Source organism: Cetorhinus maximus, chromosome 12 (assembly GCF_964194155.1).
Source record: "Cetorhinus maximus chromosome 12, sCetMax3.hap1.1, whole genome shotgun sequence".
Lineage (NCBI taxonomy): Eukaryota > Metazoa > Chordata > Chondrichthyes > Lamniformes > Cetorhinidae > Cetorhinus > Cetorhinus maximus.
In genome coordinates this window covers 109,459,507-109,486,331 of record NC_135890.1, presented here as the reverse complement: position 1 = coordinate 109,486,331, position 26,825 = coordinate 109,459,507, and the positions used below count along the sequence as shown (strand labels likewise).

The window sequence follows — 26,825 nt, the reverse complement described above, 5'->3', positions numbered from 1 at the left end:
GTATGATGTGCCTGGGCTGTACTTGGTACCGATCACCCATTCAACTTGCCTTTTCCATTTGCCTGAACCGAGGTACAAAGCTATGTGTTAATAATGGGTTTCAGACACGGGAGAGAGGAAATCAAGGGTGCAAATGGCGTATTATATCAGTGTGTTCTGTGAGTGTTTGCACTGTAACAAACAACATTATGTAACTCATGAGGTGGCAATGGCTGACTCCAGATTTCTGGGTCTGGTGTATCTTTCTCTTTCGGTGTGACCCTAAAAGAGATTTTAACAAATAAAAGAAGAAGAGCCATTTCACTCAGAGGAGGAGAGGGTGATCAAACTGAAAATAGAAAGGGCAGTGGCTATTATACAGAGAATTTAATTCATCTGTCCATCATTGGCAGCTATGCCTTCAGCTACCTGGGCTGTAAGCTCTGGAATTTCTGGAGCTCCTCCACTTCTATAACCTCTCTCTCCTTTTAAGACACTCCTTAAAGCCTGCTTCTTTGACCAAGCTTTTGGTTACATGCTAATATTGGCTCAGTGTCAAATTTTGCTTGATAATCTTTCCTGTGAAGTGCCTTTGGACATTTTACTATTCAAGTTATCGTTATAGGAGAAAAAGAGACTTGGTACTGGGTATGGAGAGGGAAGGGGTAAGTAATGAGTGAAAAGGTGGGAACAATTACACAGAGTAATGAGACAGTGGGATTATATAAAGTAATGAGGGAGGCAATATTAACCTGAGTATTGGTGCAATTATACACAATGAGAGTGACCATTTACACAAGAGTAAGGGAAAGTGAAGAATAATCATACAGAATAATGAGGGCACTATTACACAAGACTATGGGTGGGAAGATGGGTTACAAAGAGTAATGAGATGGAAGGAGTAACTGTGTAAAGAGTGTTTGGAATAAGGGAGTGATCACACAGAATGAGAAAACAATTGGAGAGAGTAAGGGTTGATCATAATGAACAATGTGAGAGACTGAAGTGTGTCAGAGTGAAGGAGAAATAGCACAGTTAATAATTGGAGTGGGAAATGATCACACATGGAAGAAATCACACAGGAAATGAGGCAGTGGTTTCTCAGAATGAGAATAATGAGAATGAGGGAGTGGTTGGGGAGCAATTACACGGAATAAATGGAGTGAAGAACCGATTACAAGAAGATTGGGGGAATGATTATCCAGGTGAGGTGGACTCACTACCATATCCCAGAGGTTCAGAAAACATTATAAGCTGCTGGAACAAAGTTTGAGTAATCCATTTCACCTAAACATTGAGATGTAGGTTGTGCAAGATGCTTTGCTATCTTTATAAAATATTAGAGAGTTATTATACAGTGGAGTTATAATGGATGATGTGTAGCCCTGCTGTTGCTTTAAATTCTATTTTTTCAGTTTCACCAGCTTTTCATCGCTTCTAATCAATCTTCCTTTGGCTGGCCATCTGTTATTCCTCACTCCTCTGAAGTACCTTGGAGCATTTTTTTCTATGTTAAAAGATGTTACATAAAGGCACATTGTGGGTGTTGTTGAAACATAAGAGTCTGAAACAATCTGCCCTGCGGAAAACAAAAGGCTTTAATCCATCTGTCCAACTCCTGAAATGTGTCGGTTGGCATCTTCATGAATGTTTATCACATGGAAACAGGAACGTGGCAGATTTGGTGACTAAATCCTGCTATGGTTCGTTGGCATCTGTCAAGTCAAATAACAATTTTAGAGAATGTCTGTCGGAGCAAAGCAGAATTTGAGTGCTCAGATATTAAACTGGTGGATTAGATGCCTTCACATAATTATGGGCACAATTTCAATGATGCTGGCGCCTTTGTAGATATGTCAGGGTCTCATATCTCAGAATGAGATAAGCAATTGCACCTTCCCAAACGGACCAGTTATAATTTGCTTGGTCAGGTAATCACCTTAACCTAATTAATGTCCAAAAGAAAGTGAAAACACTGTGAGATTTCCCATTAACTTCAAAGGTAATGGAACAAATATTATCCTCCTTTCCTTCCTGTTTTTATGTATCATTTACCATTTTAACCCTTTCTTGACACTTAAACATAGGAGCAGGAGTCGGTCATTCAGCTCATTCAATACGATCATGGCTGATGCCACTTCAATGCCTTTTTCTTACCCTATCCCCATATTCCTTTAGGTCATTGGCATTTAGAAATCTGTCAATCTCTGTTTTAAACATATTCAATGATTGAGCTTCCACAGCCCTCTGGGGTAGAGAATCCCAAAGATTCACAACCCTCTGAGTAAAAAAAATTCCCCTCATCTCAATCCTAAGTAGCTTCCTCCTTATTTAGAAATTGTGTCCCCCTGGTTCTGGACTTCCCAGACAGGGGGAGCATTTTACTTGCATCTACCCCGTCTACCCATGTAAGTATTTTGCATATTTCAATGAGATCACCTCTCATTCTTCGAAACTCCAGAGAAAACAGGCTCAGTTTCCCCAATCTCTCTTCATAGGACAAGTACCACAGGGAACAACATCCTTCTGATCAATAGTTTTAACACAAATAATCCAAGCAATCCAATTTTGAACTTGCACCAAGGTTTTTGGTCCTTTTTGTTTTAAACAAGGATGGGCTGTGTAAACTCAGTTACTATGGTAACAGAGGCTGAGGATATTTATGGATGAATTTCTCATTTGGTAGCAAATTGACTGGGAGCTGTCCTACGGTGTAAGACAATGAGAGAGACAGGGTATTAGCTAAGTGAGTTCAATCCTTCACCCTGATCTGCACACCAGCACCCCCACAAACCACCCACCCCACCCGCAATGTTGAATGAAAACAGAAAAGTAATGTTTGCGAGTTTGTCTCCTTCCCTTTTAGTTTGCCACTCTTCCCACCACCCCTAATACGCACACATATATCACTGGTCAGCTAAGGAGCAGGGCAGGACAGCTCTGCCCATAGTCAAAACCCTCTCATAATCAGCAGTATGGATCAAGGCAAGTTGGGGATCTCGGGTTCAGATTTTCTCACTCTCTCTATAATCCTGCCACTGACTCACTCCCAGTAGTGGGGACATGCAATAAAACAGGAAATGAAAGGCACGAGATAGGAAGGAAGCGTGTTAAAGAGCAGTGGTGAAAAAAATCCCAACCCAGACATGGGGACATAGGAGCAGGAGTAGGCCATTCAGCCCTTCGAAGCTGCTCCTCCATTCAATGAGGTCATGGCTGATCTGGATCTGGTCCTGGTCCCCTCCCCCGGATTCCTTTCCCTCTCCCCGCCCTCCCTCCATCTCCCCCGATTCCTTTGCCTATCAAGAATGTATCTAACCCAAACTTGACTAAATTCAGTGACCCAGCCTCCACTGCTCGTTACCCTTAATTTCACTCTCTGATCGAATTTACGGTGTATTTTGTGGGGTTAGTTCTGATTTTGGAACGTGGGTCTACTCCCCTCCCATACCCCCTGCCCAGCCCCCCTCCCCCCCCCAAAAAAAAACTTTTCCTTTTGTTTTTTTCTTGTCATGTGAAAATGTTGATGGAGCTCTGGAGAGTCAGGGAGAAATGTTTTGAAACAAGTGGTGCCCTGGGCTCGGTGTACGGTTTCTGAAAGGATAGTGAACTGTTGGTCAGAATGTATTGGAAAGTCTGAAGGTAGAATTGGGGTCCGCAGGTTTGGAGGAAGGTGGTGGTTTGCACTGATTAGTTTGGACTGTCACACGCAGCAAAGGATCTGCCTCTCTGTCTTTATTTTAAATTCTCAATTTGCAGGAAATAGTGTTGACTGACGGCACCATGTTGGCGAGCAGTGGTCGAACATCCAACAGCAGAGTTAGAAACTGAGGGAGGGGAGGGGAGGGAGAGAGTGAGTGAGTGCTACAGCGACTGCAACTAAGCAGCAGTGTCAGCGCACACACACACACACACAGCGCAGACAGGACAGGACTGCACCATCTCACATCAGGACCTGTTCCCATTCTCAGGTAATATTCCTGCTTGTTTTCGGTTATTTATTAATGTAGTGCCACCCCCCCCACCCAGTCTTTATCCTATCAGATGGTAAGCATCAGCAATTTACATTTGCGATTATTGAAGCAGCAAAGTGGTGATGTTCAGCGCACTTTCGCGGGACACCAGTGATCCAGGGTTCCCAGGTGCGTTAGGAAACAAAAGCAAAAGGTAATGTTTTATTTCTGTGCTTGACTGTGAGAGAGGCGACCGCACACAGGGCGAGTGTTTTAATGTTCCTGGTTAGCGGTACTGCACTCCCTCCCTGGTGTGTGGCTGTACATTAGCGCTGAGCAGCTGGTCGCGGTGAATGCAGGAGTTTACACCCTCTCCCCCCACCCCGCCCCAACCTCACACCCCCCACCCCCCCCCCCACCCCTCCCCCCCCCACACCTTGCCCCCACCCCACACCTTGCCCCCACCCTCCCCTCCACCTCTACCCCACCCCACACCCTCCCTCCCCTCCCCTCACCCTCCCTCCCCTCCCTCCCCTCTACCCCACCCCACCCCACACACCCCAACTCTCACCCTCCCCACCACACCTTGCCCCCACCCTCCCCTCCCCTCCCCCCCACACCTCACACCCTCCCCCCCACACCCTCCCCCCCAACTCTCATCCTCCCCCCCCCTCCCCCCCCTCACACCCTACACCCCCCCAACTCTCACCCCCCCTCCCCCCGGCACGGTTTCCCCCCCCCCCTGTATGTAATGTTCAATGTGGTAGTTTGTATGGGGAGTTGTTACACAGCTGGAGCCTCCATTGTACCAATTGGACATGTTTACAGTTTGAGAGGCAGAGCAGCTCCGTCTGAAATGTTCACTTTTCTGTCTCCGGTTTTATCAATGGGGCGGGAGAAAGGGAGCGGGGCTGATTTAATGCGGACAGTATACACACACTTGCCTTCAGCCTTGGACACCCATAGGACTGAATGCTGACCCCCAAATGTCCACTTATGTATCCATTTATCGCAACGACGTTTAAAGTAAGGTTAAAAGTTTTCCCTGATACTATTGATTCTTTAATAAAGATTGGAACATGATAAACTCAATTACATATAATCAAAAAAATAATCGTGCTTTGCAAGGGGCGTCTGATTGTATCTCTGCAGTTCATAAACTAGTGTATTAAATTCACACAAAGTCCCTGACTGGATCTTATGGGGGGTGGGGGGGAGGTCTGATGCAGAGTTTATTTTGAAAGTCTCAAACCTATATTTGAAATTCAGCCCACACCATAAGATGAGAGACTCCCTGGCTGGGGAGTTCCAGTACACAATGGGTCTGGAGAGTTTCAATCCGGCTGCTACTGGGCAGAGCATTATAAACACAAACCTGCCCACGATTCAGCACAGAGCGACTGGTGTAGGGAATACCGCAGTAAGGTCCTTTAAAGTCACACTGTTGGAGAGGGAGCTTCTAACTCTGCACCAAATCCACTTAACGCCTGTATTTAGGAGTGTTTGGTACCGGGTTTGGAGGGTGCACATCTTCCACTGCGCTCCCAGCAGCGCATGAATGGACGGAAAATCGAGCAGGCTGTGCAATCCTCTGCGCCCAATATTCCGACACTGGTTGCTGCCGAGTGACCTGTAAAAGCATAATTCCCACAGGTTAAAATGGGAATGCATCAAATTCCAAGTTCGCCTTGATGAACACAGGAATGTAGCTTTCACACCGCCCCCCCAATAATGTATATTGGTTCTCCCTGGCTTGGGACATATTGGCACAATTGTCCTGAACTGCAGGAAGTTATTTGTCGTGATTTTAACCTAGAGCGGGGGGTTTTTGGGTGGTCGGGAAGCTGGGGACGGCTACAAAACACATTCGCTGGTCTAAAATTCAAGGGTGATCCATCTTCCGGGCTTCGTGATAAACGGGTCCACCTATTTGGCGTAGAAGGGGGCGCAGAGTGGGCACTGGGAGCGGAAGACCAGGCGGCTTTTGCAGCGAGGTGGCAGGGTGCGAGTTTGGAGGAGTAGTGGCGGTGGGGGACATCTGGACAAGCAGCCCGGCTCCTTCGAGTTTCACAAGCAGAATGTTTTAACCTAGCTGGAGGATCCATGTACTTTCCACCAGCCGTTGACCCAGCTTCAGTTCTCCCGCTCACACCCGGGTTAAAATGTTACCGCTCGCTCCAAGTTGTAGAAATGCGCTAGGCTCCTTGCCTGCTTTGGCCGGGAATTTCTGGAACAGTCATCATTAATTTCCAAATTGTCCTGCAGCACAGCCAGTGACTAAGTGCTGTTTGTAAAGCCTTTTGAGGGTGCCCTGAGCTCGTGAAAGGCGCTAAATAGATGCAAATCTTTTCTTATTAGCATTTTTAGCCATCCCTCAGTTTCTGTGGGAGTGATAACTTTTTCCCCCAAATTGTCCTTCATTCCCACCTGCATTGCATTCCTGCCCTTTTGTGTTCCAAAATTAAGTCACTTGGACAAGGGTGTGGATTAATTAAGGAACGCCAGCAGGATTTGTCAAAAGCAATCTTGCTTGAATTTTTGAGGTGGCAGAGAGGGCTGATGAGGGTAATGCAGTTGATGTGGTGTGCGTGAACTTCCAAAAGGCATTTGATAAAGCGCCACTTAACAGGCTTGTCAGAAAAGTTGAAGTCTATGGAATAAAAGGGACAGTGGCAGCATGGATACAAAGTTAGCTGAGTGGTAGGAAACAGAGAGTAGTGGTGAGTGATTGTGTTTTTGGACTAGCGGAAGGAACCATTGGGGTTCCCCAGGGATTGGTATTAATGTGAAAATGACCCAAAACTCAGAAATAATGTGAGGAGGATAGTGATAAACTTCAAGAGACGCGGGTGATGGAATAGGGCGGACATGTGGCAGATAAATTTAATACAGAAAAATGTGAAGTGATACATTTTGGCAGGAATAACAAGAAGAGGCAATGTAATCTAAAGGGTCCGTGCTAAAGGGGGTGCAGGAACAGAGAGATCTGGGGGCACATGTGTACAAATCTTTAAAGGTAACAGGGCAGGTTGTGAAAATTGTTAACAAGGTATGTGGGATCCTGGGCTTTTATAAATAGTGGAAAAGAGTACAAAAGCAAGGAAGTTGTGATGAAGCTTTATTAAAACAATGTTCGACCTCAACTGCAGTCTTGTGTCCAATTCTGGGCACCACGCTTTAGGAATGATATGAAGTCTTTAGAGAGAATGCAGAAAAGATTTGCAAGAATGGTTCTGGGGATGAGAGACTTCGGTTAAAAAAATCGATTGGTGAAGCTGGGGACTGTTCTCCTCAGAGAAGAGAAAGTTGAGACGAGATTTGAATGTTCAAAATCATGAGGGGTCCAGACAGAGTAGATGGAGAGAAACTGTTCCAATTGAGTAAGGGTCAAGAACCAAAGGACACTGATTTAAGGAAATTTGTAAAAGAAGCAATGGTGACATGAGAAAAATCTCTTTTACATAATGAATGGTTAAGATCTGGAATGCACTGCCTGAGAGTGTGGCGGAGGCAAATTCAAATGTGGCTTCCAAATTGGATAAGCACCTGGAAAGAAAATAATTGCTAGGCTATCGGGAAATAGTAAGGGAGTGGGACTAGCAAAATTGCTCTTGCAGAGAGCTGGCATGGACATGATGGACTGAATGGTCTCCCTCTCTGATTCTAATCAAATAGTGACTCTTTAAAGTGCAACAAATATAATCTCAAACTATATCTAAGTGAGAGAGAGAACCTGAATATAATTCAGCTAACTGGAGAAAAGGCAATGAGTGATTGACCAAGCAGCTGTACCTAGATCTCAGAATTGGAAGGAAAATTGGGAAGTTTTTGTTTTAAACATTTTTCGGGGTGGACGAGTGATGCTGTACCACATGCCTGTAAGCAACTTCCAGAAAAGGCTTGCATACTTCATCTAAATTAAGATATTCAGTTTGTGACGTAGAATTCCCACCCTCAGTCCCAAAGCTGTTTCTTTTAAATTTAATGCAATTTTGTACACTATTAATGCATGTTCTATGCTGTTGATCAGAAGAGGGGTTATTTGTGGGGAAAAGGGCATAATTTTCAACAAGGCATCTGTTTGCTAGTATCTCTGACTCTAGTCCTGTTAAAATGGAAACCTACCCATAGTATCAGGATACACTAGATTTATCTTTGTAATTGGCATCCAAAAGTATTCTTAAACTTTTTCTATATCTGTTGCAACCTGTCCACTGAGGCTACTCCTGTCAATACTAAGACGATGCCCAACAGGTCCACTTTTGCGCCATTTGCAGTTGCTTTCTGTAAGGAATGTAATGATTCCTGAGATTGCTGGGTTCGTCGAACTGTCTAACCAATTAAAGTCCACAATACATAGTAGGAGGTGGAGGCGTAGTGGTATTGTCACTGGGCTGGTAATCTAGAGACCCAGGGTAACGCTTTGGGGACATGGGTTTGAATCCCACCATGGCCGATGGTGAAATTTGAATTCAATAAAAATCTAGTGTTTAAAAGTCTGCTGATGACCATGCCGATTGTTGTCAAAAGACATCTGGTTCACCAATGTCCTTTAGGGAAGGAAATCTGCTGTTCTTACCTGGCCTGGTCTACATGTGACTCCAGGTCTGCAGCAATGTGGTTGACTCATAAATGCCCTCCAAACAAGGGCAATTAGGGATGGGCAATAAATGCTGGCTTAGCCAGTGACATCCCATGAATGAATATTTTAAGAAAAGTTGACAGATATTCTGCAGTCTTGCTTAAGGATTTTTTTTGTAGAACCTTGTTTCCAAATATGGCTTGGATTGAGTTCCTGATGAAGCAGATTGTGATGGTCTGAGGAAGGTCTTGATGAGCTAAAGGACCGTTTCTTATTATGAGGAGGAGGAGGATGATGACAGCTGTGACTTCAAGACCTTGACCTGAGAATTGGATTTCTACCCTGTATTGGATAGCCCTATTTCCATTGCCCCAATGTTGTCTGAGCCCCACACTTGAGTTTAGTTTATTCCAAGCAGCACTGAGAGAAGGATCTGACTGTTGTTGTACTCCCTTACCTTGGTTGGGGGGTGGGGGGTTAGGGGAAAGGAAAAATGAAACCAATGTCTTAAAGTTGCTTACAGGAGGGGTGTCCAATTTGTGGTCACAGAGCTGCAAGTAGCAAACCAAACCCTGGCAATCCAATCCTCCAAATCTAAGAATCTGTCTTTTATGCTTTCATATTTCTTAGTTTCTGCTTTGTTCCATTTGAACGTTGCAGCTTTTGAAGTTTGGGAAAGGCAATTTTTAGCATTGTTCCCTCTTGGTGAATAAATACTAAAAGAAAATCCCAAAATCTGGTGGTATCATCATGTCCTCTTTTGGGCAGTAATGAGAATATGGATTTAAGCTTTATCTATGACCTTGTGCTCCATGGTGTATGTCCATGCGTCCTATCAAGACAAAAGCTTGACCATCTGCTTTAAGACCAGCAAGGATGACCATTAAACAAAGATACACCCCATAACCAAAACAGCATCAGGAGCTGTATTGAGAAAACCTTTTCAATTTATATGTGTGGCTGTGAAGAGAAAGGGCTTTTTTATTTGTTCATGGGATATGGGGGTTGCTGGCTAGGCCAACATTTATTGCCTATCCCTAATTGCCCCAGTTCAGAGGGCATTTAAGAGTCAACCACATTGCTGTCACATTAAGAGTCAACCACCATGGAGTCACATGTAGGCCAGAACAGTTAAGGTCCTTCCCTAAAGGACATTAGTGAACCAGATGGATTTTTACAACAATTGGCAATGGCTTCATGGTCATCATCAGACTCTTAATTCCAGATTTTTATTGGATTCAAATCTCACCATCTGCCATGTTGAGATTCAAACCTGGGTCCCCAGAGCATTACCCTGGGTTTCTGGAATACTAGTCAGTGACAATACCACTATGCCACCACCTCCTTTACTATTTAAAACAAAAATCAAAGAGCCCCTCTGTTCCTTTAAAAGAACCTTTAACTCTGGATAGAAAGTACAGCACAGAAACAGACCAACTAGTCCAACTGGTCCATGCTTCACATAAGCACTGCATTAGGTTTAATTTTAACTAAAATCTTGTGTGTGTGAGCGACTCGATAATCAAAGGTGAATTGGAAATGTCTGGGTATTTGACTACAGCACATAGCAAGATAAAAACAAATGGAATGACAATTGGAAATTTGGCCCAATGATTCTGCATGTTCTGTTAGTTGGTGAACAATTTACACTCACACACATACTCTCCAATTTGCTTCATTTTCTGAAGAGGAAGCGAATGGCCACAGGTTTGTTGTCACCTCCATGGGATAGCCCCATGCTCGGCCAGTTATGTAACGGAGTGGATTGCAGACTCTTACCAGCTGCAATGCTGTGTCCATCAGGCGTCCCTGGCTTGTCAGGCTACTGCAGAATAATAAGGAGCTGACTGCTGCTAAATCACCACTGGCACGAGGCTGCGTACTGCAGGGATCTTCTCCTCTCTGCAGCTCTCTAATGCAGAAATAAAAGCAGGATTAACAGAAGTAATTGGGAGAAGAAGCTGTGTCCTGAAAGTTCTTAATGTAGAGACTAATCTGCATCGGAGGAGAATGGTGGTAATGACCTGAGCTCTGAAGCTTTTAGGAAACATGTTCTGCAAGAGGCAGCATCTGAGCTGAAAGATTTCCATATATATATTTTTACTAACAATTTTTGTGACTGCTTATTTTTCTGATTTGATTTTTTTAACATGGTCAGGGAGAAAGATGGTGTGATAATGTAAATGTTTCTTCCCATCAGTATACAAAGAGCTAGACTTAAATGGTGTTGGTTCTTCACGTTATTTTGGTTTTCTCACATGGATATTGAACTTGTTTTGCAGCAGGAACCTAGCCTGTAAAATTCAAGTAGAAATGTTATATCTAATAATGGTCACCCTATTTATTTTGCTGTTCCAATGGTTGAGCTTTTCTTCTGCTTTATGAACATGTGAAATGGTGGGACTACACGGCTTGAAGAACTGATGCTGTCCATCGTAATGTAAAAGGGCTGCTTAGGGCAGCTTAAACCAAAGTGAGGTTTGTAGCAAGTTGCGGCTTACTTGGAGGTGGAGCTGGAGAGCTTGTTCTGTTGGGGTGTCTTGTTCTGATGGGGAGCGCTGGGGGAGGTTGGATGGATGGATGGGGAGTGTGGGGGGGGGAGGTTGGTTTGATGGGGAGTGCGGGGGGAGGTTGGATGGATGGGGAGCGCTGGGGGAGGTTGGATGGGGAGTGTGGGGGGGAGGTCGGTTTGATGGGGTGTGCAGGGGGAGGTTGGATGGATGGATGGATGGGGAGTGTGGGGGGGAGGTTGGTTTGATGGGGAGTGTGGGGGGGGGAGGTTGGTTTGATGGGGAGTGCGGGGGGGAGGTTGGTTTGATGGGGAGTGCGGGGGGGAGGTTGGGTTTGATGGGGAGCGCGGGGGGAGGTTGGGTTTGATGGGGAGCGCGGGGGGGAGGTTGGATTTGATGGGGAGCGTGGGGGGGAGGTTGGATTTGATGGGGAGTGCGGGGCGGTGGTTGGGTTTGATGGGGAGTGCAGGGCTGAGGTTGGGTTTGATGGGGAGTGCGGGGGGGAGGTTGGGTTTGATGGGGAGTGCGGGGGTGGGGGGGGAGGTTGGGTTTGATGGGGAGTGCGGGGGGGAGGTTGGGTTTAATGGGGAGTGCGGGAGGGAGGTTGGGTTTGATGGGGAGTGCGGAGGGGGAGGTTGGTTTGATGGGGAGCGCGGGGGGGAGGTTGGTTTGATGTGGAGTGCGGGGGGGAGGTTGGTTTGATGGGGAGTGTGGGGGGGAGGTTGGTTTGATGGGGAGTGCGGTGGGGAGGTTGGGTTTGATGGGGAGTGCGGTGGGGAGGTTGGGTTTGATGGGGAGTGCGGGGGGAGGTTGGGTTTGATGGGGAGCGCGGAGGGAAGGTTGGGTTTGATGGGGAGCGCAGTGGGGAGGTTGGGTTTGATGGGGAGTTGGGGGGGAGGTTGGGTTTGATGGGGAGCGCGGGGGGGAGGTTGGGTTTGATGGGCAGTGGGGGGGAGGTTGGGTTTAATGGGGAGCGCAGGGGGGAGGTTGGTTTGATGGGGAGTGTGCGGGGGAGAGGTTGGGTTTGATGGGGTGTGCGGGGGGGAGGTTGGGTTTGATGGGGAATGCCAGAGGGAGGTTGGGTTTGATGGGGAGCGCGGGGGGGAGGTTGGGTTTGATGGGGAGTGCAGGGGGGAGGTTGGGTTTGATGGGGAGTGCGGGGGGAGGTTGGGTTTGATGGGGAGTGCGGAGGGGAGTTCGGTTCGATGGGGAGTGCCGGGGCGAGGTTGGTTGGATGGGGGGTGCGCGGGTGAGGTTCTTATTCTGAATGAAGAACTCATGTTGCTCAAATTGGAAGAGTAGGAAGTCTGGCTGTGAGCAGGATGATGGAAATCTTGTTCTGAATGGGACATTTTGAGGGTGTGGGTTGTGGTGCTGAGGGCTGGATAAGAGTGATCTTTATCTGAGGGTTAGAGGTCTGATTGCGCTGCACTGATTTAGTTATTATTAGAGGGCCCTGAGGTGGTGGGATAGCAAATTTAAATATAGCTGCCAAAAATGGTATTCTTTAAAACTGCAACAGCTGATGCGTTTAGTATGGACTGCAAGTTCTGGAGATTTTGTTTCAGTTTGGAGCTGAGGGAAGGTGCCAACAAACAGAGAACAAATGTAGTATTAATAGACCAGTAGAAAATTGTTGAGTTTAGAATCTATGGAGTGAGTTTGTCAGTAAAGCCCTGGAAATTTACAGCAAATTGATTGATACCTAACTCTTTGGGTTGGGACACTGTCACAACCACACTTGACAATTAGCCTCACTTGAAGTGTGAACATTTGTATTTATATTTAATTTTAAGATGTTGCGATGATAGAATGTTTCTGCTTTAATTTGTATCACTGATAGTTTTATGACTTTTTTAAACATAAATTATATATCTTTTTTGATGCTCCTGTCTCTGTCTCCCTGGGGTCCCATCTAATTTCCCGGATAAGAGGCTGGTATTGATCCAGGCACAAGGAAAAGGCGTATGTGAGTGGTTTGGAAACAATTACTCCCTTATTTATTTAACTCCTCTCCTTTGCTTGGCCTGAATTTAATGTCTCCCCTGTCGGGAGGCAGCAGCCAGGAAACTAGTAACCAGAGAATTGTGACAGTAATTCTACATCTGAAACATCACCAACGCAGCCTATGGGAGCGTCAGTGTGTCGCACTGCCACACTGCTCACTTTAAATCATTAAATAGCCTCGGCTCACTGCTTGAAGATAACAGGCCCACAGGGCTGGGTTGGCACCACCTTCGCTCCCCTTCTGAGACCTGGGTTTAAATCCAGCTCGGGCTGATGGGATGAAAGTCTGTTCTGTCATCTACAAAGGCCCAAAGTGAAATGAGTCCAAGGAGCTCACAACCCATTGGCCATGAGCTTTCACCATAAGATGGTCTATAATTCTCACTAAATTGGCAGCCGCAAGGAAATAAGTCACAAGGGTGGGAAAGCTGCAGAATCTCAGCCTGAGCAAATATTGCCTTCAAGTGAACGGTCCAAAAGATTGATGCGGTTTGTAATGGAGTAGGGCTGATCTTGGATGAAGCTGTCTAAAATGAAAAGGAAGAAAAGGAAATGTAAAGGAAAAAAGAGGTTAGGGAACTGGGAGGGGCGATCGGTTAACACACTGAAATTTCACCTCTGCAATCTGGAACTTAATTCAGTTTGTAGAGGTTCTGAGTCTGCTCTCTCTCTCTCTGCTGACTCTATAGGTTTTATATGCAATGAGTTTTGGCAACCTCAACCTAGCTCCCAGTGAACATTTACCCTCCAAACAAAACTAACTAGGCACAAAGTGACAATCTTGTTTAGACGAGCCATAGGAAGGCTGCTGTGAGAATGGAAACATTTGCAGGGATGTAGTTACAGAGTGCTCTTATGTGATTTTTAAAAATCATTCGTAGGATGTGGGTGTCACTGGCTGGGCCAGCCTTTGTTGCTGATCACTAACTGCCCTTGAGAAGGCAGTGGCGAGCTGCCTTCTTGAACAGTTGCAGTCCATCTGGTGCGGGTACTCCCACACTTGGGGTACATTGTTGGAGCAGAGTAAAGTGAGCTAAGCTCTGCAACTGGCTTTGCTGATGCAGTTTTGCCATTTGGTATCAGCAAAATATTTTCCACCTGCCAATACTAATGCCTTTTGCCTTGATTAGCACAAACCATCAAGATGAATTTTTCTACTTTCCTATCACTAATGCTGAAGAGTTTCGAAATAGAAATATGTGGGTTGTGGTCTCAGAGTGTTGGAGTGGGTGATTCATTCATTGTGGACTGGAAGAATGTGATGTTTGTACCCACAGTGCCCCCCCTCCCCCCCAAGCATCAATGTTTATCGCCGTGTTTGGTGGGAAAAGGGGGATATAGGGCAGAAGGTAACAATTATCAGGGATACAATTCAAACATTTCCAGTCATTCACTCACATATCGTGAGGGCAGAAGTTTGAGTGCAGGTTGAGGAATGGGAGCCGGTCACCTGCCAAGGCTCTCCTGAGGGGATGTGGTCTACGATGCAAGGAGGAGGAGAGGACTGTTCAGGGAAAGTGATGGCAAAAGGAAATTGTGAGATCAGTATGTGCTGTAATGTTGCTGGTGGCCTTTGTTAATATTGCAGCAAGCTCCCTTTAGAAACACCATCTCCACATATGAATGAGCCCAACAAATCACCCAAGTGCATACCCATAATTGTCAGCTTTCCTTTATCTTTATCCTCCAGTTTTCTTCTGTTTGCTCAGTTTTATCTGCTCTCCTCAGCATTGAGGGTGAGCAGTCCAGTCTGGATTCTGTCACTTCCTGCTTTAACAGAATGATCCAGCTTGAACACTTCAGGGCTAATTGCTGAATATTTCTTTTTTGGAATAATTACTTTCCCTTCTATCCATCAGTGGAGGGAGAGAGGAACTCACCCTTGATGGATGTTGTATCTAGTGCCCTGGTCTTAAATCAAAATCATGACTGAGTTTATGTCACCTCATTATGGGCCTGGATGTCCCAGGACTGTGCCTGAGCTGTTTAAGCTGTTCATTTTACTTCTTCTTCGCTGGCTGCCCTTGAATAAGGAACAAATGAGAATCCAATGAAATTACACAGCTCATTGTGCCATGAAAAGCAATGAATTATAATAATTTATAACAGGCTCCACTTATTCTACCCTAAGCCAAAACAAACTAATAGCCTGTTGATTTGAATTGTGTTGGCACATCCCATAATGTTGCCAACTTGTAAAAGGCAGAGAGCTTAATGACTAAATTTCACAATCAAAGAATTATTTAGAATGATTTTACTGATTAATTTTCCTTTTACTTTTTGTTCCTGCTGCTCTGCTCCAAAAGGCAGTGATTCTTGCACAGGTAAGGGTCTTTGGCTGATAGCAGCTCTCACAAGTGACCATTGTGAACCAAGGCAGTGAATGCCACTGGAAAAATCATACCAAGTGCTGCCTTTATCCCTGCCCAATGCCTGCTCATGCACTTTGTAGCAGGAGGAGGTTAGTGGACAGCAATGGAGAGCAGTTGCCATGTCCCATCTGCTGTCAGTAGTTGACTGAGCAGAGACTGGTGATCGGATGAGGGAGCCGGATTGGCTTGTTGTCATTTCAGCACAGTGCATTTACCCACTGAGTCATCGACAGCCCGCTCTTTTTTTTTGTTTTGTCAATAAACTTTCAATTACTAATTTGGCATCTCATCAAGCAGTTTACGTGATGATTAGATCACCATCTGCTATTGCATCTTACAATCCTGCCAACGAGTCATTCAGACAGCAGAATCAGTTGACAGTGGAGTTTTCTCACTGCAATATGATTTTGTGCAAATATAGCTGATGAGATGGAATGCACAAGCGGAGGGAAGTGTGAAAAGAGAACGGGCTTTTTTGCTTCCTCTCTACATTGTGATTCCAAAGACGTGATTTTAACTGGTCAGGCAGCAAGCTTGGGCCACCGGTGTGAGCATCATGTTTGCCCCTGGCTGACTGAAATGAGTCCTAGGGCATTTTACCTCCCAGGCCTCAAATATACCAGGCTTGACTTCCGTTCGAATGTGACATCCATGACATGATGCCCGCGGGCCAGAGTCAGGCAAGTAAGGCAGGACGCGGTGACACAGGACCCACGGAAGCTGTGCACGGCAGTCTGGTAAGTTGATCGCAGTGGAGTGTGTCACCGGGGATCACCGTCAGTGGAAGGAGGTGGTCCAATGCAGGCAAGGCCCATGGTTTCCTTATGGGACCTTGGCCCTCCTCCGGGTCTGCTTCCCCAACAAAACACGCTACCCTCAAGACATGTTGTAAAAACGGTCTGATTGAGGTTGTAAGACTCCAATTCTTGAGTCTCAATGAAATTTTTGCTTGGCTGGGGCAAAAACCTCACACCCTGCTGAAACAAGACAGTTAAAGCATTCCACAGCATATGTACACCATGGGTGTAGTGAATGCCAGGCAGCAAGCTTATTAATCCCATCACCTGACCTGTTCTCATTTGGTTTAAAGTTGGCACTAGAAAGCTTTGAGCCCAGGTGATATCGTGCAATCGAGTTTGTTGTTTCAACGTCACAATAAATGATCGAGTATAAGAACAGTTGTCAAACTGCTGAGTGGTCCTGTTCTAAAGGGAAGTGCTTGATAGCACAAATGTTAAGCAGTGCACTACATTGCTTTGGCTGCCTGAAATATGATCTATGGCCGGTGACTTACAGTGCTATTAGTGTTCCAACTAATTAGCCTCTTCATCTTTTCACTGCTAAAATGTCAAGGCGGCAAGAGTTTTGCTTCATTTTCTGAAACCAAGATTATTGATGGCAGGATTGTACGTAATAAAGAATTGTTGTTCAATCTCACATGAAGATTTAATCACAAAGTGATACTTCCTTTTTTATTTCTGCAGTTTTTCTGTCACGACAATCTTGCTAAGAACACTTGTTAAAAACTTGAGATTTTCTTTTATACTAAGACCAGGTTCTAGGGCGAAATGAAAATGTAGTTGTGTAGACAGCTGTCAACAATATTCTTATGAAATAGTGAAAGTCCAGAGGCTCTTGTCCAATACCACTTGATTTAATTGATCTTTGAGTCCAGTAGCTCTTTGGTGCAATTGTATTGGGTCCATTATTCTTCAGTTTGGTAATCATTAGGTATAACGCTGTTTTGTTGCAGTTGCCATGAATCCAACATAAGTTTAACAGGATTATTGAGATATTAAAATATGGTTGACTTTTATTATATAATAGAGAGGTGTTGTGGTACTGCTGGTCAGAACTTATCTTATGATTGGTATAAGCCTGTAAAAATTGTGTTTCAGGACAAACTTAAGATGGACTCGGTTGGTAGCACCCTTGCCTCTGAGCCAGAAAGTTGTGGGTTCAAGCCCCAGGATGGACCTCAACACATAGGGGAGAACTTTCCCCCTGTCAGGGGGCGGGCAGGAGTGAGCGTGAACCTAATCGGGTGTGTGCTGCCATTTTATGTGGGCGGGCCAATTAAGGCCCGCCCTGCATGACACACACCCAGAAGCGCTGAGCACTCCCTGTGCTGGTGGTGGTGGTGCTGGTGGTGGTGGTGGTGGTGCTGGTGGGTGGGTGGGTGGGTGGGTGGGTGGGGGGGGGAGGTTCCCTGCGCTCTTTCGCTCATGTGCACGAAAGAGCGCAGAGATCTCCCCAGGGCACAGGGGTGCCTCGGGGAGATTGGTTTCAGTGCTAAAGTTCGAAATGAAGGTTTGTGACACTTTTAAAACATGTCCACTCATGTGACACTATCACATGAGCTGGGACATGTCAAAGAATAAAAGTATAAATTGTTATTACATTTTAAAACACTTCATGAAACCTCATCCCGCCCGTGGATGAGGTTTCATGAAAAACGCAAAGGCCGCCCTGGGCTCTTCGCCTGCCCCCCCGGACCCCCCCCACCCGCCAACCTTAAGGTTGGACGGGCAGCATTCTTAACAACTTTAATTACTTTCTTATTGGCTTTAATAGGCCTTTGACAGTTTGGCGGGTGTGCAGCTGACGCGGCTGCACGCCCGCTGAACTGACAATCTAAATGAGGTGCGTTGATGCCGGGACTCCCGCCCAACGTCACCGCTCGCCGACGGGGAAATTCTTCCCATAATCTAGATTGAGTCTCAGTGCAGAATTGAGGATGTGTTGCATTGTTGGGCATATCACCTTTCTGATGGGACATCAGACTGGGGCCTCATGAATGTAAAAGATTTTGTGTCACCATCAGAAAACGAGTGGTGGGTTCTTCCACTGTCCAATCAGTCTCCCTTAAACCAATATCACTGGAGGGGAACAAACGGATAATTTGTTCATTTGCTGTTTTTGGGACCTTATTGAGTGCTTTTCTCTCGCTTCTATCCATATAACAACAGTGACCGCATTTCAAGCGAAACCCATTACAGGCATTGATTAGGTGCTATTTAAAAGCAAGCTTTTCTTTCTTTTCCTGCTGTGCACTATATAAATTCCTCTGGAGATTTGGAACCTATTAGAGAGATTTCCCTCCTATTTGAGATTGGGGATTGAATGCAGTAGCGGATTAAAATCTATATCAGCATTCTATGGAGCTGTATTGGTTAGTAACGTTCTGGGCTATGGACCTCTGAACTCTTTCTTTAAAATGTATCCAATGGGACTGAGATGATCCATTCAGAAAGGGAGATGGAAAATCTTTTCCAGTTAATTATTTGTCTCCTGTGCCTTTTTTAATCAGATTGGACCATTGTTATGAAGTGGTTTTATGATAATATGTTCTGCTTGGTTAGTCCTTTTTTGACGTTTATAGGCAAAATAAATTGGACGATGTGAATACCTCAACTGTTGTCACTGGCCTGCTATTAGAGGGCTGGGTACATACTGTCCTGGTGAGAGGGAAAGTCTTAATGGCTATGAATTATATGTAAGAGTTTAAAATTCTTGGGAGCGAGTAATAAGGCAAATCAAAAGTTTCCTCAGGAAATGAAATGGTTTGGGTGGAATCTAAGACTGGGCAGATGGTTCAAGATCTGTGGAAGGAGCAGGGCTGAGGGACCGATTGACTTTTTGGTATTTATGTTCTTTCTTTGGTCATCCAGCTGGCATCATAAAGCTTAAGAGCAAAGATCAAATGGTTTCTAGATGGACCTTGTGCTGAAATAAAAGCTTTGTATTCTCTACCCAGTTGGTAATTGTTATGTATCCTCAATATAATCAAAACCTTATTAATGACAGCTGAAAGCACTGTTGGCATTAAATTGATTAAAAACCAAAAAAGCTTTTTTGACACCTCCATGAGAGAATAATAGTTGCGTACCAGGGGAAAGTAATATAAAAACTATTCCTAGTCATGAAACAGAATTATAAAATAATGAAGAATTAAATATACATATAAATCATATATTCAAATTTCTACTTGTAAAGCCCATGGACGTCTGCTTTCTAGTCAACAATGTTTCAGGTAACCTATTCACATCCTGAGTTCAATATGCTCACGCTCAATTTTGTACCTCCTTCTCTTCTGGAGTTTTGGTGTCAAGATTTTCTTGCACAGAAGTCTTCTACCTGAACTCTACTCACCCAACAGACTGCTTCCTTTCCTCTTTAAAGTGTCAACTGAACTGACATCCACCCCAGCTTCACCCTGAGACTCCTTTTTCTTCCCCTTAATTTTCCTATTGGCATAATTCCCACTTCTCACCCTCCTCAATATTGTCCTTCCCCCACAGAACCTGTAACCCTTACCCTTTGGCCCGATGAGTCAAAGCTCTCATCTCGAGAGGAGAAAAGGTGAGTTAGATGCAAAAATAATGTTGGAAGTGAACTGACAACTTAAGAACAATGGCCTTTGCAATACAGGGGCTAGCTTTGATTGGTCATGCCTGTTGTTGAGCATAGGGTATGGAGAGTCTCGTGAATCTAATTCTCATTGCAGAATCTACTGAGTTAAGCTTGGACTAACAAGTGTTTGGTGCAACGTGACAAAGTTGGATTACTTCAGAACTAAACTCCATTGTGTTTTGTTTATGCAGACCCTGCTGCCTTTTAGCAGTTGCCAGCCATGACGAACACGGTATTTGGGAACAACACTGACCGCTGGGTCTGCCCTAATGATCGCCAGCTCACTCTCAGAGCAAAGTAAGCAAAAATATTCTTTTCTAATTTTGATTTTAAGAAAATGCATGTGGAAGCCTTGCAGTATGACAAAGGAACTCTGCTTCACCATCTCCCTCATGCTTGTTTTTGCATGCTCAGTCATATTCAGTTGCATCGTACAAAGGACTAACTTATTGAAACCCATGCAAAGTCCATGATCAATCCATTATGGATGTTATAATGGCAAGCCATTACCATAACGCTGCTTCCCACAGCCTCCCAGTCGCTTGTATTTTTCACCAATTATCTCAGACACTGAGTCCATTTCTTACACTGTTTCCAATTTTTACTTTGGTGCTGGACTTGTAGCCAATGACTAACAATTACTGAGAGAACTTTCTATACCTCCTGCCTGCACAGCAATTGGCAAAGTGCAGCAGGCTGTGTTGAATATATCTTTTAAATCAATATCAGATATACTTCTGCCATCCATGTGTTGTTGAAGACAGAACTATAGCTGTAGAGAATTCTCAATAACAGTGGAGATTCTGCCGGCTCTTAACTGGTCCGAAGGGGATGATTGTGGCCTCACTAGCACGGTACCCACGTTCTGGGGTAGCTTGGAGGCAGAAGAATTTGAAATCTGGTGGCCTGACCAGAATGTATAGCTGGTAAGTGAGGAATTTGGTTATTGTCCTCATTAACATTAAAGATCCCAGGTCAGCTGCTGCATCAGGCTCCAATCGCAAAACCAGGCACAGGCTATCCCAGATCTCCGGGTTGCTGGGCAAAGGGGGCCCTTACGACACTGAGACACCAGGCACAGAGTGCAATAGATCCCTGGGACACCAAGCAAAAAGAGAGACAAATGACCCGCTCGTTTTTTTTAATGCTACTCTGCCACCGGTCTCTGGGGGTGAGCAGCCTGCAGTGAATTCATTATCCCTGGAAACATTTAGAAGCAAGTAAATTCCAAATCTCAGAGGATCGTTGCTGTTCCACTTTAGATATATTTCCTCCTCCAACTATAGAGAAATGGATTCAAGTTTGATTCATAATACTTTATAATTCACCTCTGCTTAAATTTAAATGAATACAAAAGTCATTCTGGAGATATAAACCAAGGAGTTGCTGCTGTCAGTATTAATGTGTTCAAGTGGCATTAATTTGTCTGCTATTTTAATGCAGGTGGAAATCCATGTCTTAGACTGTAATCTTTCACTAATTAGTCCAGTTCTTGTGCCACAGCAAGACTATAGGCATTCATTATCTAGCTGCTTCTAGGGGCATTGTGCCACAAAGTAAGATGATTACCTTTTTTGGTGGCTCCATTTTAAAGAATGTCAGCATGATTATAAATGTAGTCATGCATGCTCAATGAGCAGTGTTGTATCTACATTCATACGCATCCTGTAACAACACTGCATGGTTTTAAATATTGTCATGTGCATTCAGTGTTGCATGATCCCATTTAATTTCGTGAATGGATACACTACATGGAGATAAAACAAGTACTGGATCTGTGATTTCTATTCTGGGGTTGAGTAAAAGTCTGTGAGACAGATGTAAAAAGATGGAACAAATAGGTTTGGTTTAAAGTAATGTTGCTGTCAAATTTACTTTGAATAACAATACTTTTTTAATTGCTGGACAGACAGCGGGCAGAAGAATTTTAGATGAATGCATCTTAAAGAGATGTTGGCATTGGGGGAAAGGATTAAAACTGAGATGGATCAGGCTGGGAGAGGGCACCAGATATGCAGATGACCCTGTTTCTTGGGATTTGGAATGAGGCCTCTGACCTGGAGCTAGTGTGGGTCGGGGTTCTGACGCCACTGCACTCATGCCAATTAAGTGGGCCTCCCAAAAATCCCCTGAGAATGCAGTGGGGATCCACCAGAATATAGTGCAGATATTTTTGAAAATGCTCGCTCAATAGTGCAGATCTCACTGGGAATACACCTTGTGAATGTAGTGTAGATAAGTTTGTTAACATACCGAAGATTGACACAATGTTTCCTAGTCTTGTGAAGATAGATTGAATTGCTGAAGTACTGAGATCAAGACTTGATGTTGTGGTGCTCTATTTGTAAGTTCAATTTTGGTTCCTTCCTTCATAATAAAATACAAGCTGGGCTGTCAAGATAAGCCAAATGTTAGTTCTGAACTGAAGGTTGTGATTTAAAAATCCTGGGCTTTTACTCAACCTGATATCCTGGTAACAATGAAAATGCTGCAGGAAACCCATGTCCTCTTGTGAATTGGAATTTTATTTTAATTTTTCACTTTCTTTCTTTGCTTAATCCTCTACGTAGTGAGAAGGAACAGTAAGTAATCTTTCTTCTCTCTTGCTCTATGTCAGTCTCTGTTACTTTTCTTGGCTTTTGATCATTGTTTTTGTACTTAATAATGAATAAATTGAAATAAATGTTAATATATTAAAGCAGATTAAAAACCTGGTTCCTGAGCTTATCCCGGGGATCTTGGTGGTTGAGTTAGCCAGCTGTTGTGATACTGAGCCATATTGAATGCGATTGTGCAGTTCTGATTGTTTTGTGCTGAACTAGCTCAGCTCTGCTTCCACAGTGGGACAATTACTACAATAGCCTTTGGCACCCTGAGTTCAGGGAAGGATAAAGTTAGGTGAAGTTCTTGATCGCTACCAGTGACTCCTGTGGAAAACTATGCAGGACATCTGGTGAGGGTAGATAGGGCCTGCTTCTGGGACTTGAATTGCCTGCTGATGTTCTCTCATACATGAAAAATGACTCCTTGGATGACATACCCAACTGGAGCTAGCACCCTCATAAGCAGAGAGTAGAAAACTGGAGTGTGGGGCTGGGGGAAGTAATCAGAACCCCTTTCTATTGGGTTTAGTTGATAAAATCACTCCCACGGCTTTAGTACTGTGACAGATACACCGTTCACCCGTATCGGGGTATTTTTATATTATAGGAAATCTTCATTCACAGGGCTTGCTACCAGGTTGCTCTTGAAGGTTTGCTTAGAGACTCTGGAGCAATGGCACCATACGAGAGAGTTTTATCAGGATATGTCCTCCACACCATGGGAATCTCCCTGTCATTAGAAGTTTGCGCTTGCTAACATCCCCTCCACCTCCTCCCCTTTTGTTGCTCAAATTGCCACAAATTAAGTGGACCTATATGTGATGGCTTTTCTCTGGAGAGCTTCTTCTTCAATGAGTTAACGTTTCGAGTCCGTATGACTCTTCTTCAGCTCTGAAGAAGAATTATACGGACTCAAAACGTTAACTCTGTTTTCCTCTCCACAGATGCTGTTAGGCCTGCTGAGTTTTACCAGCATTTTCTGTTTTTGTTTCAGGTTTCCAGCATCCGCAGTATTTTGCTTTTAGCTTTAATGAATATATTTGATTTAAATGTATTGACCATTATTTTAATGATTCTAGTCAATGCCTCACTGCAGTAAAGGACCATCATTTCCTGGCACTGGGTTTAGGTTCTTTTTAACATTGTAATGAAAGCTGAGGAATTCAGTGACCAAAATATACAGTTCTTCAGAAATATTTCATTTTGCAGAAACATAGGAGTTGGGACAATGTTCTGATACACATTTTTTTTTTGGTTGTATAGTTTTGTCAGTTTTGCTTACAATGTTGGTTATATTGAGTTGTCGACACCGCACAGGACAGGGAATCTCACCTTCCATTCTATGAGCAGGAATTGCATCTCAAGGCTGATTATCTCAATTTCTGATTCATAAGGGAGCCTTGTGCATTAAGGCTGCCTCCAGTGAGCAGTTTTACAAAAACCAAGAAAGGAGAAGTATCAATCGCTATAGGTGTACCAATAACTCCCTCTCTAACACCTAGAACTTTTTATAACAAATTATGATGAGTAGCACTTGCCCATAAGACTATAAGACGTAGGAGCAGAAGTATGCCATTCAGCCCATCGAGTCTGCTCCGTCATTCAGTGAGATCATGGCTGATCTGTTAATCCTCAACTCCACTTTCCTGCCTTTTCCCCATAGCCCTTGATTCCCTTACTGATTAAAAATCTATCTCAGCCTTGAGTATACTTAATGACCCAGCATCTACAGCCCTCTGTGGTAAAGAATTCCACAGATTCATTACCCTCTGAGAGAAGAAATTCCTCCTGGTCTCTGTCTTATATGGACGCCCCCTTACTCTGAGATTATGGCCTCTGGTTCTAGACTCTCCCACAAGGGGAAACAACCTCTCAGCATCTACCTTGTCAAGCCCCCTAAGAATCTTATGTTTCAATAAGGTCACTTCTCATTCTTCTATACTCCAATGAGTATAGACCCAACCGACTCAAACTCTCCTCGTAAGAAAACTCCTCCATACCCTGGATCAACCTAGTGAACCTTCTCTGGACTGCCTCCAATGCTGGTATATCTTTCCTTAGATAAGGGGACCAAAACTGTTCACAGTATTCTAGATGTGGTCTAACTAGTGCCTTGTATAGTTTTAGCAAGACTTCCCTATTTTTATACTCCATTCCCTTTGAAATAAAGGCCAACATTCCCATTTGTCTTCCCTATTACCTGCTGAACTTGTATATTAGCTTTTTGTGACTCATGCATGAGGACCCCCAAATCCCTCTGTGCTGTAACTTTCTGCAGTCTTTCTCCATTTAAATAATATTCAGCTCCTCTATTCTTCCTGCCAAAGTGCATAACCTCACATTTTCCCACATTACATTCCATCTGCCAAGTTTTTGCCCACTCACTTAACCTGTCTATGTCCCTCTGTAGACTCTTTGTGTCATCCTTACCACTTGCCTTCCCACCTATTTTTGTGACATCCGCAAACTTGGCTATAGTACATTAATTTCCCTCATCCAAGTCATTAATATATATTGTAAATAATTGTGGCCCCAGCACTGATCTCTGTGGCACTCCACTAGTTACAGGTTGCCAACCTGAAAATGCCCCCTTACCTCAGCTCTCTGTCTTCTATTAGTTAGCCAATCCTTTATTCATGCTAATATACTACTCCCAACACCATGGGCTCTTATCTTATTAAGTAGCATTATGTGTGGTACCTTATCAAACACCTTTTGGAAATCCAAATATATTACATCTTCTGGTTCCCCTTTATCCATCCTGCTTGTTACCTCCTCAAAGAATTCTAATAAATTTGTCAGGCATGATTTCCCCTTCATGAAGCCATGCTGACTCTGCTTGATTATATTATGCATTTCTAAATGCTCTGCTATTAATTACATCCTTTATAATAGACTCCAACATTTTCCCAATGACGGATGTTAAGCTAACTGGCCTTTAGTTACCTGTTTTTTTTATCTCCCTCACTTTTTGAATAAATGTGTTACATTGGCAGTTTTTCAATCCTCTGGGACTTTTCCAGATTCTAAGGATTCTTGGAAGATTACTACCAGTGCATCCACTATATCTGTAGCTACTTCCTTTAATATCCTAGGATGCAACCCATCAGGTCCAGGGGACTTATCGGTCTTTAGCCCCATTACTTTCCCTAGTACTTTTTCTCTAGTGATAGTATTTATTCAACTCCTCTGCCATTTCCTGCTTTCCCCATTATTATTTCCCAAGCCTCATTCTCTAAGGGGCCTATGTTCACTTTGGCCTCTCTCTCTCTTCCTTTCTATATATTTAAAGAAGCTCTTACTGTCCTTTTATTTTACTTGCTAGTTTGCCCTCAGTTTATTTTCTCCCTCTTTATTATTTTTTGGTCATCTTATGTTGGTTTTCAAAACTTCTGGTTTATCACTAATCTTTGCCACATTGTATGTTTTTTCCTTCAATTTGATACTATCCTTAACTTCCTTTGTTAACCATGGTTTGTTTATCCCGTCCCTAGAACCCTTCTTTCTCATTGGAATATATCTTTGTTGTGAGTCATGAACCATTTTCTTGAATGTCTGCCTTTGTTTTCTGCTAAACTCCCTTCCCAGTCAACTCCAGCCAACTCAGCCCTCATTTCTTTGTAATTACCCTTATTTAAGTTTAGCACAGTTGTTTCCGACCCAAGTTTCTCACTATCAAACTGAATGCTAAATTCTCCCATGTTATGGTCACTGTTCCTAGGGGATCTTTTACTTTGAGATCATTTGTTAAACCTGCCTCATTACACATTACCAGATCCAAAATAGCCTGATCCCTGGTTGGATCCATAACATATTGTTCTAGGAAACTGTCCTGAATACACTCTATGAACTCTTGCTCGTGGCTACCTCTGTCAATTTGATTTTCCCTATCTACATGAAGATTAAAGTCACCCATGACTAATGTACTGACCTTTTTACATGCCCTCATTATCTCCTGACTTATTCTCTGTCCTACAGTATAGTTACTGTTTGGGGGCCTATAGACTACTCCCACCAGTGGCTTCTTCCCATATTATTTTTTACCTCCACCCATATGGATTCTATATCATCTGATCCAAGATCATTTCTTGCTATCATACTTATTCCGTCTCGTACTAACAAAGCTACCACACCACCCTTTTCTTCCTGTCTGTCCTTTTGAAAAGTCACATACCCCTGAATATTTAGTTCCCAGCTTTGATCTCCTTGTAACCACGTCTCCGTAATGGCTATAAGATCATACCAATTAACCTCTATTTGTGCCGTTAATTCATTTATTTTGTTCCGAATACTATGTACATTTAAATAAAAAGCTATTAATTTTGCCTTTTTACCATATTTTCCCCCTTTGGCCCTGTTTGCTGCTTTTTTTAATGTTTGTACACTCTGTCCCTTCCTGTCACACT

The 26,825-nt window shown here is 43.9% G+C and overlaps 1 protein-coding gene and 1 long non-coding RNA gene across 4 annotated transcripts in view; one reads left to right on the top strand and one right to left on the bottom strand.

Annotated features, from left to right (window-relative positions):
- The first annotated feature begins 3,879 nt into the window (after window positions 1-3,879).
- Window positions 3,880-26,825, top strand: part of rph3ab (rabphilin 3A homolog (mouse), b) — a 157,071-nt gene continuing 134,125 nt past the window's right edge. For all 3 annotated transcript variants that reach the window (XM_078554379.1, XM_078554380.1, XM_078554378.1), the window contains exons 1-2: window positions 3,880-3,950; window positions 20,008-20,113. In XM_078554379.1, coding sequence (XP_078410505.1) covers window positions 20,037-20,113 — 77 coding nt within the window. In that variant the 5' untranslated portion in view covers window positions 3,880-3,950; window positions 20,008-20,036. The remainder of the gene's footprint in view (window positions 3,951-20,007; window positions 20,114-26,825) is intronic.
- LOC144687847 (uncharacterized) overlaps window positions 10,252-26,825 on the bottom strand; it is a 61,332-nt gene continuing 44,758 nt past the window's right edge. Inside the window, exon 3 of the long non-coding RNA XR_013578228.1 lies at window positions 10,252-10,426. This is a non-coding gene — a long non-coding RNA (uncharacterized LOC144687847). The remainder of the gene's footprint in view (window positions 10,427-26,825) is intronic.